The sequence below is a fragment of the Diprion similis genome, chromosome 11, assembly GCF_021155765.1.
Source record: "Diprion similis isolate iyDipSimi1 chromosome 11, iyDipSimi1.1, whole genome shotgun sequence".
In the NCBI taxonomy this organism is placed as follows: Eukaryota; Metazoa; Arthropoda; class Insecta; order Hymenoptera; family Diprionidae; genus Diprion; species Diprion similis.
In genome coordinates this window covers 7372498-7388916 of record NC_060115.1, presented here as the reverse complement: position 1 = coordinate 7388916, position 16419 = coordinate 7372498, and the positions used below count along the sequence as shown (strand labels likewise).

General features: G+C 39.6%; 1 protein-coding gene across 1 annotated transcript in view; it reads left to right on the top strand.

Annotated features, from left to right (window-relative positions):
* Positions 1-13675: 13675 nt before the first annotated feature.
* The window catches only part of LOC124412270 (N-alpha-acetyltransferase 15, NatA auxiliary subunit), a 37703-nt gene continuing 34959 nt past the window's right edge, over positions 13676-16419 (top strand). Inside the window, exons 1-6 of the mRNA XM_046892012.1 lie at positions 13676-13908; positions 14242-14589; positions 14677-14811; positions 15309-15453; positions 15683-15940; positions 16097-16407. Of these exons, the coding sequence (XP_046747968.1) occupies positions 13852-13908; positions 14242-14589; positions 14677-14811; positions 15309-15453; positions 15683-15940; positions 16097-16407 (1254 nt within the window). The 5' untranslated portion in view covers positions 13676-13851. The remainder of the gene's footprint in view (positions 13909-14241; positions 14590-14676; positions 14812-15308; positions 15454-15682; positions 15941-16096; positions 16408-16419) is intronic.

Below are 16419 nucleotides of genomic sequence, written 5' to 3'. Positions count from 1 at the left end.
AATTTCGACGACTTTGAAAAGTGCTGCAATTAATTCTGTAGGGCACTATTCCGACGTAATTTTGCGAGAGAAATCGATTAAACGCAGTCCCAATACGCTGCGAGCAACACCTGTAAAGTTACAGCCGAAAAACTCATGATTTTCGTCGTCATTTCTCTGCTGCTGGTCCTACGCTATTTTTGATGTGTTTTCTGAGTTCCTGGGCGTCGAATTAGTCTAGAAAACGTCATACGAATCGATTCCCAGACAAAAGATTTTTCGGCCAAAAAAAATCCAAGGCTAACCCCTTTGCATTTTTGGTGAAAATTTCGACGACTTTGAAAAGTGCTGCAATTAATTCTGTAGGGCACTATTCCGACGTAATTTTGCGAGAGAAATCGATTAAACGCAGTCCCAATACGCTGCGAGCAACACCTGTAAAGTTACAGCCGAAAAACTCATGATTTTCGTCGTCATTTCTCTGCTGCTGGTCCTACGCTATTTTTGATGTGTTTTCTGAGTTCCTGGGCGTCGAATTAGTCTAGAAAACGTCATACGAATCGATTACCAGACAAAAGATTTTTCGGCCAAAAAAAATCCAAGGCTAACCCCTTTGCATTTTTGGTGAAAATTTCGACGACTTTGAAAAGTGCTGCAATTAATTCTGTAGGGCACTATTCCGACGTAATTTTGCGAGAGAAATCGATTAAACGCAGTCCCAATACGCTGCGAGCAACACCTGTAAAGTTACAGCCGAAAAACTCATGATTTTCGTCGTCATTTCTCTGCTGCTGGTCCTACGCTATTTTTGATGTGTTTTCTGTGTTCCTGGGCGTCGAATTAGTCTAGAAAACGTCATACGAATCGATTCCCAGACAAAAGATTTTTCGGCCAAAAAAAATCCAAGGCTAACCCCTTTGCATTTTTGGTGAAAATTTCGACGACTTTGAAAAGTGCTGCAATTAATTCTGTAGGGCACTATTCCGACGTAATTTTGCGAGAGAAATCGATTAAACGCAGTCCCAATACGCTGCGAGCAACACCTGTAAAGTTACAGCCGAAAAACTCATGATTTTCGTCGTCATTTCTCTGCTGCTGGTCCTACGCTATTTTTGATGTGTTTTCTGAGTTCCTGGGCGTCGAATTAGTCTAGAAAACGTCATACGAATCGATTCCCAGACAAAAGATTTTTCGGCCAAAAAAAATCCAAGGCTAACCCCTTTGCATTTTTGGTGAAAATTTCGACGACTTTGAAAAGTGCTGCAATTAATTCTGTAGGGCACTATTCCGACGTAATTTTGCGAGAGAAATCGATTAAACGCAGTCCCAATACGCTGCGAGCAACACCTGTAAAGTTACAGCCGAAAAACTCATGATTTTCGTCGTCATTTCTCTGCTGCTGGTCCTACGCTATTTTTGATGTGTTTTCTGAGTTCCTGGGCGTCGAATTAGTCTAGAAAACGTCATACGAATCGATTCCCAGACAAAAGATTTTTCGGCCAAAAAAAATCCAAGGCTAACCCCTTTGCATTTTTGGTGAAAATTTCGACGACTTTGAAAAGTGCTGCAATTAATTCTGTAGGGCACTATTCCGACGTAATTTTGCGAGAGAAATCGATTAAACGCAGTCCCAATACGCTGCGAGCAACACCTGTAAAGTTACAGCCGAAAAACTCATGATTTTCGTCGTCATTTCTCTGCTGCTGGTCCTACGCTATTTTTGATGTGTTTTCTGAGTTCCTGGGCGTCGAATTAGTCTAGAAAACGTCATACGAATCGATTCCCAGACAAAAGATTTTTCGGCCAAAAAAAATCCAAGGCTAACCCCTTTGCATTTTTGGTGAAAATTTCGACGACTTTGAAAAGTGCTGCAATTAATTCTGTAGGGCACTATTCCGACGTAATTTTGCGAGAGAAATCGATTAAACGCAGTCCCAATACGCTGCGAGCAACACCTGTAAAGTTACAGCCGAAAAACTCATGATTTTCGTCGTCATTTCTCTGCTGCTGGTCCTACGCTATTTTTGATGTGTTTTCTGAGTTCCTGGGCGTCGAATTAGTCTAGAAAACGTCATACGAATCGATTCCCAGACAAAAGATTTTTCGGCCAAAAAAAATCCAAGGCTAACCCCTTTGCATTTTTGGTGAAAATTTCGACGACTTTGAAAAGTGCTGCAATTAATTCTGTAGGGCACTATTCCGACGTAATTTTGCGAGAGAAATCGATTAAACGCAGTCCCAATACGCTGCGAGCAACACCTGTAAAGTTACAGCCGAAAAACTCATGATTTTCGTCGTCATTTCTCTGCTGCTGGTCCTACGCTATTTTTGATGTGTTTTCTGAGTTCCTGGGCGTCGAATTAGTCTAGAAAACGTCATACGAATCGATTCCCAGACAAAAGATTTTTCGGCCAAAAAAAATCCAAGGCTAACCCCTTTGCATTTTTGGTGAAAATTTCGACGACTTTGAAAAGTGCTGCAATTAATTCTGTAGGGCACTATTCCGACGTAATTTTGCGAGAGAAATCGATTAAACGCAGTCCCAATACGCTGCGAGCAACACCTGTAAAGTTACAGCCGAAAAACTCATGATTTTCGTCGTCATTTCTCTGCTGCTGGTCCTACGCTATTTTTGATGTGTTTTCTGAGTTCCTGGGCGTCGAATTAGTCTAGAAAACGTCATACGAATCGATTCCCAGACAAAAGATTTTTCGGCCAAAAAAAATCCAAGGCTAACCCCTTTGCATTTTTGGTGAAAATTTCGACGACTTTGAAAAGTGCTGCAATTAATTCTGTAGGGCACTATTCCGACGTAATTTTGCGAGAGAAATCGATTAAACGCAGTCCCAATACGCTGCGAGCAACACCTGTAAAGTTACAGCCGAAAAACTCATGATTTTCGTCGTCATTTCTCTGCTGCTGGTCCTACGCTATTTTTGATGTGTTTTCTGAGTTCCTGGGCGTCGAATTAGTCTAGAAAACGTCATACGAATCGATTCCCAGACAAAAGATTTTTCGGCCAAAAAAAATCCAAGGCTAACCCCTTTGCATTTTTGGTGAAAATTTCGACGACTTTGAAAAGTGCTGCAATTAATTCTGTAGGGCACTATTCCGACGTAATTTTGCGAGAGAAATCGATTAAACGCAGTCCCAATACGCTGCGAGCAACACCTGTAAAGTTACAGCCGAAAAACTCATGATTTTCGTCGTCATTTCTCTGCTGCTGGTCCTACGCTATTTTTGATGTGTTTTCTGAGTTCCTGGGCGTCGAATTAGTCTAGAAAACGTCATACGAATCGATTCCCAGACAAAAGATTTTTCGGCCAAAAAAAATCCAAGGCTAACCCCTTTGCATTTTTGGTGAAAATTTCGACGACTTTGAAAAGTGCTGCAATTAATTCTGTAGGGCACTATTCCGACGTAATTTTGCGAGAGAAATCGATTAAACGCAGTCCCAATACGCTGCGAGCAACACCTGTAAAGTTACAGCCGAAAAACTCATGATTTTCGTCGTCATTTCTCTGCTGCTGGTCCTACGCTATTTTTGATGTGTTTTCTGAGTTCCTGGGCGTCGAATTAGTCTAGAAAACGTCATACGAATCGATTCCCAGACAAAAGATTTTTCGGCCAAAAAAAATCCAAGGCTAACCCCTTTGCATTTTTGGTGAAAATTTCGACGACTTTGAAAAGTGCTGCAATTAATTCTGTAGGGCACTATTCCGACGTAATTTTGCGAGAGAAATCGATTAAACGCAGTCCCAATACGCTGCGAGCAACACCTGTAAAGTTACAGCCGAAAAACTCATGATTTTCGTCGTCATTTCTCTGCTGCTGGTCCTACGCTATTTTTGATGTGTTTTCTGAGTTCCTGGGCGTCGAATTAGTCTAGAAAACGTCATACGAATCGATTCCCAGACAAAAGATTTTTCGGCCAAAAAAAATCCAAGGCTAACCCCTTTGCATTTTTGGTGAAAATTTCGACGACTTTGAAAAGTGCTGCAATTAATTCTGTAGGGCACTATTCCGACGTAATTTTGCGAGAGAAATCGATTAAACGCAGTCCCAATACGCTGCGAGCAACACCTGTAAAGTTACAGCCGAAAAACTCATGATTTTCGTCGTCATTTCTCTGCTGCTGGTCCTACGCTATTTTTGATGTGTTTTCTGAGTTCCTGGGCGTCGAATTAGTCTAGAAAACGTCATACGAATCGATTCCCAGACAAAAGATTTTTCGGCCAAAAAAAATCCAAGGCTAACCCCTTTGCATTTTTGGTGAAAATTTCGACGACTTTGAAAAGTGCTGCAATTAATTCTGTAGGGCACTATTCCGACGTAATTTTGCGAGAGAAATCGATTAAACGCAGTCCCAATACGCTGCGAGCAACACCTGTAAAGTTACAGCCGAAAAACTCATGATTTTCGTCGTCATTTCTCTGCTGCTGGTCCTACGCTATTTTTGATGTGTTTTCTGAGTTCCTGGGCGTCGAATTAGTCTAGAAAACGTCATACGAATCGATTCCCAGACAAAAGATTTTTCGGCCAAAAAAAATCCAAGGCTAACCCCTTTGCATTTTTGGTGAAAATTTCGACGACTTTGAAAAGTGCTGCAATTAATTCTGTAGGGCACTATTCCGACGTAATTTTGCGAGAGAAATCGATTAAACGCAGTCCCAATACGCTGCGAGCAACACCTGTAAAGTTACAGCCGAAAAACTCATGATTTTCGTCGTCATTTCTCTGCTGCTGGTCCTACGCTATTTTTGATGTGTTTTCTGAGTTCCTGGGCGTCGAATTAGTCTAGAAAACGTCATACGAATCGATTCCCAGACAAAAGATTTTTCGGCCAAAAAAAATCCAAGGCTAACCCCTTTGCATTTTTGGTGAAAATTTCGACGACTTTGAAAAGTGCTGCAATTAATTCTGTAGGGCACTATTCCGACGTAATTTTGCGAGAGAAATCGATTAAACGCAGTCCCAATACGCTGCGAGCAACACCTGTAAAGTTACAGCCGAAAAACTCATGATTTTCGTCGTCATTTCTCTGCTGCTGGTCCTACGCTATTTTTGATGTGTTTTCTGAGTTCCTGGGCGTCGAATTAGTCTAGAAAACGTCATACGAATCGATTCCCAGACAAAAGATTTTTCGGCCAAAAAAAATCCAAGGCTAACCCCTTTGCATTTTTGGTGAAAATTTCGACGACTTTGAAAAGTGCTGCAATTAATTCTGTAGGGCACTATTCCGACGTAATTTTGCGAGAGAAATCGATTAAACGCAGTCCCAATACGCTGCGAGCAACACCTGTAAAGTTACAGCCGAAAAACTCATGATTTTCGTCGTCATTTCTCTGCTGCTGGTCCTACGCTATTTTTGATGTGTTTTCTGAGTTCCTGGGCGTCGAATTAGTCTAGAAAACGTCATACGAATCGATTCCCAGACAAAAGATTTTTCGGCCAAAAAAAATCCAAGGCTAACCCCTTTGCATTTTTGGTGAAAATTTCGACGACTTTGAAAAGTGCTGCAATTAATTCTGTAGGGCACTATTCCGACGTAATTTTGCGAGAGAAATCGATTAAACGCAGTCCCAATACGCTGCGAGCAACACCTGTAAAGTTACAGCCGAAAAACTCATGATTTTCGTCGTCATTTCTCTGCTGCTGGTCCTACGCTATTTTTGATGTGTTTTCTGAGTTCCTGGGCGTCGAATTAGTCTAGAAAACGTCATACGAATCGATTCCCAGACAAAAGATTTTTCGGCCAAAAAAAATCCAAGGCTAACCCCTTTGCATTTTTGGTGAAAATTTCGACGACTTTGAAAAGTGCTGCAATTAATTCTGTAGGGCACTATTCCGACGTAATTTTGCGAGAGAAATCGATTAAACGCAGTCCCAATACGCTGCGAGCAACACCTGTAAAGTTACAGCCGAAAAACTCATGATTTTCGTCGTCATTTCTCTGCTGCTGGTCCTACGCTATTTTTGATGTGTTTTCTGAGTTCCTGGGCGTCGAATTAGTCTAGAAAACGTCATACGAATCGATTCCCAGACAAAAGATTTTTCGGCCAAAAAAAATCCAAGGCTAACCCCTTTGCATTTTTGGTGAAAATTTCGACGACTTTGAAAAGTGCTGCAATTAATTCTGTAGGGCACTATTCCGACGTAATTTTGCGAGAGAAATCGATTAAACGCAGTCCCAATACGCTGCGAGCAACACCTGTAAAGTTACAGCCGAAAAACTCATGATTTTCGTCGTCATTTCTCTGCTGCTGGTCCTACGCTATTTTTGATGTGTTTTCTGAGTTCCTGGGCGTCGAATTAGTCTAGAAAACGTCATACGAATCGATTCCCAGACAAAAGATTTTTCGGCCAAAAAAAATCCAAGGCTAACCCCTTTGCATTTTTGGTGAAAATTTCGACGACTTTGAAAAGTGCTGCAATTAATTCTGTAGGGCACTATTCCGACGTAATTTTGCGAGAGAAATCGATTAAACGCAGTCCCAATACGCTGCGAGCAACACCTGTAAAGTTACAGCCGAAAAACTCATGATTTTCGTCGTCATTTCTCTGCTGCTGGTCCTACGCTATTTTTGATGTGTTTTCTGAGTTCCTGGGCGTCGAATTAGTCTAGAAAACGTCATACGAATCGATTCCCAGACAAAAGATTTTTCGGCCAAAAAAAATCCAAGGCTAACCCCTTTGCATTTTTGGTGAAAATTTCGACGACTTTGAAAAGTGCTGCAATTAATTCTGTAGGGCACTATTCCGACGTAATTTTGCGAGAGAAATCGATTAAACGCAGTCCCAATACGCTGCGAGCAACACCTGTAAAGTTACAGCCGAAAAACTCATGATTTTCGTCGTCATTTCTCTGCTGCTGGTCCTACGCTATTTTTGATGTGTTTTCTGAGTTCCTGGGCGTCGAATTAGTCTAGAAAACGTCATACGAATCGATTCCCAGACAAAAGATTTTTCGGCCAAAAAAAATCCAAGGCTAACCCCTTTGCATTTTTGGTGAAAATTTCGACGACTTTGAAAAGTGCTGCAATTAATTCTGTAGGGCACTATTCCGACGTAATTTTGCGAGAGAAATCGATTAAACGCAGTCCCAATACGCTGCGAGCAACACCTGTAAAGTTACAGCCGAAAAACTCATGATTTTCGTCGTCATTTCTCTGCTGCTGGTCCTACGCTATTTTTGATGTGTTTTCTGAGTTCCTGGGCGTCGAATTAGTCTAGAAAACGTCATACGAATCGATTCCCAGACAAAAGATTTTTCGGCCAAAAAAAATCCAAGGCTAACCCCTTTGCATTTTTGGTGAAAATTTCGACGACTTTGAAAAGTGCTGCAATTAATTCTGTAGGGCACTATTCCGACGTAATTTTGCGAGAGAAATCGATTAAACGCAGTCCCAATACGCTGCGAGCAACACCTGTAAAGTTACAGCCGAAAAACTCATGATTTTCGTCGTCATTTCTCTGCTGCTGGTCCTACGCTATTTTTGATGTGTTTTCTGAGTTCCTGGGCGTCGAATTAGTCTAGAAAACGTCATACGAATCGATTCCCAGACAAAGGATTTTTCGGCCAAAAAAAATCCAAGGCTAACCCCTTTGCATTTTTGGTGAAAATTTCGGCGACTTTGAAAAGTGCTGCAATTAATTCTGTAGGGCACTATTCCGACGTAATTTTGCGAGAGAAATCGATTAAACGCAGTCCCAATACGCTGCGAGCAACACCTGTAAAGTTACAGCCGAAAAACTCATGATTTTCGTCGTCATTTCTCTGCTGCTGGTCCTACGCTATTTTTGATGTGTTTTCTGAGTTCCTGGGCGTCGAATTAGTCTAGAAAACGTCATACGAATCGATTCCCAGACAAAAGATTTTTCGGCCAAAAAAAATCCAAGGCTAACCCCTTTGCATTTTTGGTGAAAATTTCGACGACTTTGAAAAGTGCTGCAATTAATTCTGTAGGGCACTATTCCGACGTAATTTTGCGAGAGAAATCGATTAAACGCAGTCCCAATACGCTGCGAGCAACACCTGTAAAGTTACAGCCGAAAAACTCATGATTTTCGTCGTCATTTCTCTGCTGCTGGTCCTACGCTATTTTTGATGTGTTTTCTGAGTTCCTGGGCGTCGAATTAGTCTAGAAAACGTCATACGAATCGATTCCCAGACAAAAGATTTTTCGGCCAAAAAAAATCCAAGGCTAACCCCTTTGCATTTTTGGTGAAAATTTCGACGACTTTGAAAAGTGCTGCAATTAATTCTGTAGGGCACTATTCCGACGTAATTTTGCGAGAGAAATCGATTAAACGCAGTCCCAATACGCTGCGAGCAACACCTGTAAAGTTACAGCCGAAAAACTCATGATTTTCGTCGTCATTTCTCTGCTGCTGGTCCTACGCTATTTTTGATGTGTTTTCTGAGTTCCTGGGCGTCGAATTAGTCTAGAAAACGTCATACGAATCGATTCCCAGACAAAAGATTTTTCGGCCAAAAAAAATCCAAGGCTAACCCCTTTGCATTTTTGGTGAAAATTTCGACGACTTTGAAAAGTGCTGCAATTAATTCTGTAGGGCACTATTCCGACGTAATTTTGCGAGAGAAATCGATTAAACGCAGTCCCAATACGCTGCGAGCAACACCTGTAAAGTTACAGCCGAAAAACTCATGATTTTCGTCGTCATTTCTCTGCTGCTGGTCCTACGCTATTTTTGATGTGTTTTCTGAGTTCCTGGGCGTCGAATTAGTCTAGAAAACGTCATACGAATCGATTCCCAGACAAAAGATTTTTCGGCCAAAAAAAATCCAAGGCTAACCCCTTTGCATTTTTGGTGAAAATTTCGACGACTTTGAAAAGTGCTGCAATTAATTCTGTAGGGCACTATTCCGACGTAATTTTGCGAGAGAAATCGATTAAACGCAGTCCCAATACGCTGCGAGCAACACCTGTAAAGTTACAGCCGAAAAACTCATGATTTTCGTCGTCATTTCTCTGCTGCTGGTCCTACGCTATTTTTGATGTGTTTTCTGAGTTCCTGGGCGTCGAATTAGTCTAGAAAACGTCATACGAATCGATTCCCAGACAAAAGATTTTTCGGCCAAAAAAAATCCAAGGCTAACCCCTTTGCATTTTTGGTGAAAATTTCGACGACTTTGAAAAGTGCTGCAATTAATTCTGTAGGGCACTATTCCGACGTAATTTTGCGAGAGAAATCGATTAAACGCAGTCCCAATACGCTGCGAGCAACACCTGTAAAGTTACAGCCGAAAAACTCATGATTTTCGTCGTCATTTCTCTGCTGCTGGTCCTACGCTATTTTTGATGTGTTTTCTGAGTTCCTGGGCGTCGAATTAGTCTAGAAAACGTCATACGAATCGATTCCCAGACAAAAGATTTTTCGGCCAAAAAAAATCCAAGGCTAACCCCTTTGCATTTTTGGTGAAAATTTCGACGACTTTGAAAAGTGCTGCAATTAATTCTCTAGGGCACTATTCCGACGTAATTTCGCGAGAGAAATCGATTGAGCGCAGTCCCAATACGCTGCGATTAACGGATCAAAAGTTACAGCCGAAAAACTGCAGATTTCGATCGTCACTTGTCTGCTGTTGGTCCTACGCTTTTTTCAATGCGTTTTTCGAGTTCCTGGGGTACCAATCAGCCTAGAAACGGTCATACAAATCAATTCGGAGACCAGAAATTTTCGGCTCCAAAAATGGCAAAAAAAGTAAGGCTAACCCCTTTGGATTTTTGGCGAAAATTTCGACCACTCTGAAAAGTGCTGCAATTAATTTTTTAGGGCACTATTCCGACGTAATTTTGCGAGAGAAATCGATTGAGCGCAGTCACAATACGTCGCGAGCAACGGATCCAAAGCTACAGCAGAAACGAAACGTTATTTTTGCAAATTTTTTGCTGATGATTGCTACGCGGGGACGAGGCGTGAAAGAGCGGTCACGGATTTTCATTTGATATAATCTTTATTTGCTCCTACGTAAGTTTATCAACAACAAAAATTATAATTGAAGAAAAGACCTACCTTGAGACACGCCGGTCATGTGTGAGTACGTTGTTGCTCAGTACGGAGACTGTGATAATTGTTGAAATGATGGAGGCCAATTCATACTGATAATTAAATGGGTAGGTGATCGTTCAAAATAAATGTTTAAACATGAAATAACTTGGTCAAGGATAAAGTATATTCTTCAAATGACTTGGTTCTGGAAAACGAACGGATACAATAGATCACACAAAGAATCAAATCAGAAATTATCATGCTAAGGTATGTAACTTCAGACAATGGTAACGTCGGCGAGAGAATTACGTTTCAAATTCAGAGAAGACGTAGAACTAGTCAAATTCAATCGTTTACGTAACTCAGCAATTTTGTGTGTTAATAATATTTAAGGGTATAGTTAATAAATATCTAGAATATCTATGCTGAACGATTATTGCATCTAGTTGGTCGTTCATAATCATGTAATATCTCTGTTTTTAGACTGACGCAGTTTGTCTTAACATATAATTAAATCTATACTTAATCGAACCATGAAGATACACGCTGTCCGGATTATTGAATCTACTTATTTGTATGCACGGTTGTGCCAGGAAAATCCCCCTCGTTATGTTTAACACATAGACATGAATCTTTGATAACAAATATCCCTAGCATGTATTTCCATGTGACGACATATATATATATACATATATATATATATTTATTCTACTTGTAAATGCAATTCACAATTAACTATGCTTATCCAACAATTATGTAATGGGGCCGAGTTGTAGACTGGAGGTTCCCTCTCATTATACCAAGTGATATAGAATACAACTGGGCATCGATTCTATTATTTAACTTTATATTAGAGTACTCAGAAAACAATACGTTCGTTTGAAGGTGGCAAGATAAACTCACCACCTATTCTTAGTGTTTTTATAGAAACGTAATTTTCATAATTTGACGAAATTATGATTTAGAAAATGCTGGAGAAAGAACTGCTCGAATTGACTTATCTTTTGATAATGATGGCGAGACCGAGTGCCGTCGGGCCGTGTCGGTTAACTTCAATGATATTCTGGAGCAGACCCTCACCTCAGATCGGTACGAGTAGTTCAATGGAATGTGTCACGATGATATTCAGCCGCTTAGTCTTTGCGAATTTTCAATTTGTATTGTTTTGCTAAAAGTTATTGTCCGAAATATTCGAATGTTTCACTCGCGGTTAATAATATAAAAATTATTAATTATTATTAGATGGAAATTGGATATTAATTGAAATTTATGATGAAGTTGTTATTATTACGTTCACTTAAACTAGCTGATCCTTGCGAATCAAGGCCGAACTTGATTTGTTTGAAGGAAATGGAATACCATAAAAATGTCTGTTTACGAAATACTTAGAATAAGCAGAGAACAGGAAAGAGTTGAAATTAGGCAATAGTAAGTGTTTTCAATTCACAGTATTAATTGAAATATTTACAAAAGATATCTTAATGTGATTTTCACGCAATCGTCCACGCTGTATATTAATTAGTCTATTCTAATTTGGTGCTTCCATTGTAAGTGGTTTAGCCTAATCAGTGATGAACAGTTATTATTTAAAAAGAGAGAGATTTCTAAGTTGAGCTCCTTGATGTCTTAGCTCAACGTTTCTTCGCTCAGTTCTTAGTACGAGTTAATCTGATACAAAATTAAACCTAATATTGGGGACTGTACGTGACTTTTTATAAGAGTAATTTTATAATATATAATGAATTTGAGATTCAACGCATTTATCCCGCTGTCTATCATTGAAAGAATTCTCAAGCACTGTTGAGTGGACCAAAGGTATACCATTTGGTCACAATTTAATTTTAAAAGAAGAATTTGAAAAAAGTTCCCCGAGGTGACACGTCGGGGCGTAACATGATCTTTTGGAGTTCCTGGGGGTGTATTTGATCTAGGAAGGGTCATACAAATCGATTCCGAGTCGAAAAATTTTCGGCTCTGAAAATCGCAAAAAAGTAAAGCTAACCCCTTTGGATTTTTGGCGAAAACTTCGAGGACTTTGAAAAATGCTGCAATTCATTCATTGAGGCACTATTCTGACGTAATTTTGCGAGAGAAATTGATTAGGCACAGTCCGAATACCCTGCAAGCTCCGGAACAAGAGTCGCAGGCCAAAAACAAACAAATTTTTTTGTTTCCTTCAAAATGTCGGACCTTATCGTTTCATGAGTTTATCATACATTCCTCACGGACCATTCAATATCTAAAAATTAGAACGAAGTTGGTTTTCTCTATGATTAACGGATCAGAAGTTACGGCAAAAATTAGTGAAATTTGCAAAGGATGTCCGAAAAGGTGACCAACAAAACTTACAAACATATAACTCAAATATTCAGTCTATTCATCACCCCTGAGTTCCAGCACAAGTGTCTTGGTGTCAGTGTGTAGAAATTCAAGAAGTTGTCAAATAGCATTAAAGGAAAGGACTAAGTAATACAAAACAATGAATAAATAATACATGAGGAATGCCATTAATATATGTTGTAGTAAATGTGCAGTATACATTGTTTTCAGTTGATTATAACAAATACCATATCAGATTATAGTTATTACCATAATTATAACATATGCCTAAGTTTTGTTCTGCGTATAGGTCCAACATACATTTATCAGAATAAGATATATCTTATTCAATTTATGTAACGTGTATTAAAATAGATGAAAAATTCATTTCAAATGCATTTCCTTCGTCATCCCTCACCTGTTAGTCGTTAGGTGATACATACCTTTTCGTACTCTTAAGAATTCAATTAGTCAAGAGAGGGTCATACAAATCGATTCTGAAGCAAAATATTTTTGGCATAGAAAAAAAGCAAAGCTTACCATTTCGAATTTTATGGAGACAATTTTGTCGACTTTCGAAAATTCTGCCAACAATTCTTTCATGCACTATTCCGACGTAATTTAGCGATAGAAATCGATCGAAATTATCATCTTCACAGATTAACTTCAACAACAATATGGATATTAAATAGGACCCTGTTTAGGGAACAGTTTGTCCATTTGGTTCACTTGGGTCTTGGGCGTCTTGGCACAGTTCAAGATTAGTAGAAAATTTGACAAACCCAAATGTGAATTCATTCTCGATTTGACGTCAGTATCTAAGTGCGACTAAACCGAGTATACAAACTTTACAGCTAGTCGGTGTATTTTTATGACTAAGTATTTCATCTAACTTCTTCACGAGCGCACCGAGCGCACCGAGCGCACCACTCTCACGCTTCTTCTCTCTCTTTCAATCGCTACTCTCTCTCTCTCTCTCACGCTCATACTCCATCTCTCTCTGTCTCTAGCTCCCTCTCTACCTACATGTGCTGCCCTCGAATGCTACCGCACTTTTATACCAATTATATAATAATTATTGACTTTACTTGAGGTTTAATTCTATTACGGTCAACGTGCCCAGGCAGTACATTAGAGAGCGTGCCACTTTACTGCGAATTGCCATATCTTTTACGGTGACTAAACGTAATTTTCTAATAAATATAACTAGATACTGTCACGGGAAATAGTTGATTGAATAGATAGTTATGCGGTAAATTATCTGGTAAATATTTATGAACAATGCATTAACAATAGGATTTAAGAGTTAACAGTGTTCTTCGTTTGACGATTAACACGCTGCTAGACTGCATATCACTCGATAACAAATAATATTTCAATATCGCGCCTCCGTCTGCCTAACGTTTCCGGCGGAACATCATTGTCGCGGATGATCACGTGATCGAGGATCGACTTCTTGGTTTGCGGCCACGAGGTTTTTGCGGTGAAAATTGAGTTTACCGGGTTGAATAGGCCCTCGATTTTTGTATTTATACAAAAATGCCATCCAGCAACCCCTTACCACCAAAAGAAAATGCCTTATTCAAGCGAATTTTGGTGAGTAACACCCTACCAAAATACTCTTGTTTTGCACCCCACTCCCCGGCTCTCCCATGCCTCGAATTCCTCCTCATGCCCTAATGATGAAGCACTCTTCGAAAACATTACAAAACGTTCCGAATTACTGAGAAGACATTTACGTAATGTTATCAATTTTCACCACCCCGGAATTCCATGCATCTCTGACTCCTTAACCCCTCAACGAATCCGAACCAAACTTTCCATCGTCGAATTAATCGTTTCCTAACTCATCAATACGAATGCCAAGCATGAAAATACCCCCGTGCTGCACCCATACCTTAGTAACCGTAAATTAAAATTGTTCTACAGAGATGCTACGAACACAAACAATACAAAAATGGCCTCAAATTTGCCAAGCAAATATTGTCAAACCCAAAGTACAGCGAACATGGCGAGACCCTGGCGATGAAGGGTCTGACACTAAACTGCCTGGGCCGCAAAGAGGAAGCTTACGATCATGTGCGACGAGGCCTGAGAAATGATCTAAGATCTCACGTCTGTTGGCACGTTTACGGTCTGCTCCAACGATCTGACAAAAAGTATGACGAGGCTATCAAGTGTTACCGCAATGCTCTTAAATGGGATAAGGATAACATCCAAATTCTCAGAGATTTATCCCTCTTGCAAATTCAAATGCGGGATTTGGATGGCTACAAGGTTCGTTACAGTTTTCCAATCTTCGGTAACGAACAATTCAGTAAAAATTCAATCATGCAAGTAAAAATGCTTTTTATTATCTCACAGGATACGAGGTATCAGTTGTTCATGTTGCGCCCAACCCAACGCGCTTCTTGGATCGGCTTTGCGATGTCGTATCATTTACTCAAAGATTATGAAATGGCCCTAAGAATTTTGGACACGTTTCGTAATTCTCAAATGGTAAGTCGAGTATGAACTAACATCCAGCACTGAATACCATAAAGCTCGTTACTGAAAAAATCAGCGAATTTGCTTGAAAATAAGCAATCTAGAATTATAACATATATTTGTGAAAAAAATGCATGGCTTCTGTTATATTTCATTTCGTAATGCTGCAGATTATTTTATGTTTTGTTTCAATGCCAATCATACAATTGAAAATTTTGTGATAAAATAATATCCAGGTTACAATTCAAATCATAATTCTTAAAAATGTAGTCTGCACAAGAACGTAGTCTGTAACCTCTATCTAATGTTGACTACCAGTTTTCCGACAAAACATTCAAGATGTTAACAATTACTCAATACAGCATTTCCAATTTATTAATCTTCTAGTATTATTGGGGCACCATTTTAGTTAGAGTTCCGAAAGTTAGATTTATTTGTTTTACATTTGAGATTACCTATTTATTACGTAATACGCAAATAGTACTTACGTTATTGACTGGATTTCCCAGAGTTGTTACGACTATGAGCATAGCGAACTACTGTTGTACCAAAACCTGGTCATTCAAGAATCTGGGGAAAGTGAGCAGGCCTTAAAGCATTTGGATAAGTACTGTGACCAAATCTGTGACAAAATAACAGTCAAAGAAACGTATGGTGAGTCAGCATAACTTTACAACATCGTACAATTATTTACTGAGCGTCTTCTATTTCCACTAGTTGAGGTTTTCTAAATTACGTGAAAAGTTCATGCTAAACTTGTTATCATATTGACCCTAGAAATTGAACAAGGTCCTTTATCTTATTGATAATTTTTATTCATCTTTTAATAGCAAATGCACATTTTTTATGATCAGTAAGTCAATTGAAAATTTGTTATTTTCAGGAAAACTGAGACTAGAGTTAGAACAATATTCCGAGGCTGAACAAGTTTTTAAAGAATTGCTAAATTTAAATCCTGAAAATACGACGTATTACGCCAGGCTGGCTGAAGCCGAAAGGCATTCTTCGCCTGAAAAAACGTTGGAAATGCTTCAGCGATATCAAGACTTATTTCCCCGAGCTCTGGCACCGAGAAGATTACAATTGAACTATGCAACAGGGGAAACATTTAAAGCTTTAGTTGACCAGTACCTCAGAAAAGGTATGATGACGAGTATCTAGTTCTCTAAATATTGAAGAGCAGACGAGACTCTTCAAGTATGCTCTACAGATAACAATTTATCACTCACGATCTTATCAACAGCAAAGCTATACTCAAATTCTAATACCGTTTATTGTTCTCTAAATTTCCATTCAGGCCTTCACAAAGGCGTTCCGCCACTGTTCGTAAACCTGCGATCGCTTTACAAAGATCAACAGAAGGTTGATACAGTACAATCGTTGCTTCTTGAGTATGTAGAAGCTCTCAAGAGTCACGGCCACTTCAGCGACAGTGATAAAGACCTGCCTCGGGAGCCAGCATCTGCTCTTTTATGGACTTACTACTACCTGGCCCAACACTATGACCATCTTGGTCTCACCGAGAAGGCTCTAAAAGAAATCGACGCTGCCATTGACCATACACCGACCTTGATCGAGCTTTTTGTCACAAAAGGGCGAATTTACAAAGTTGGTTTTCCT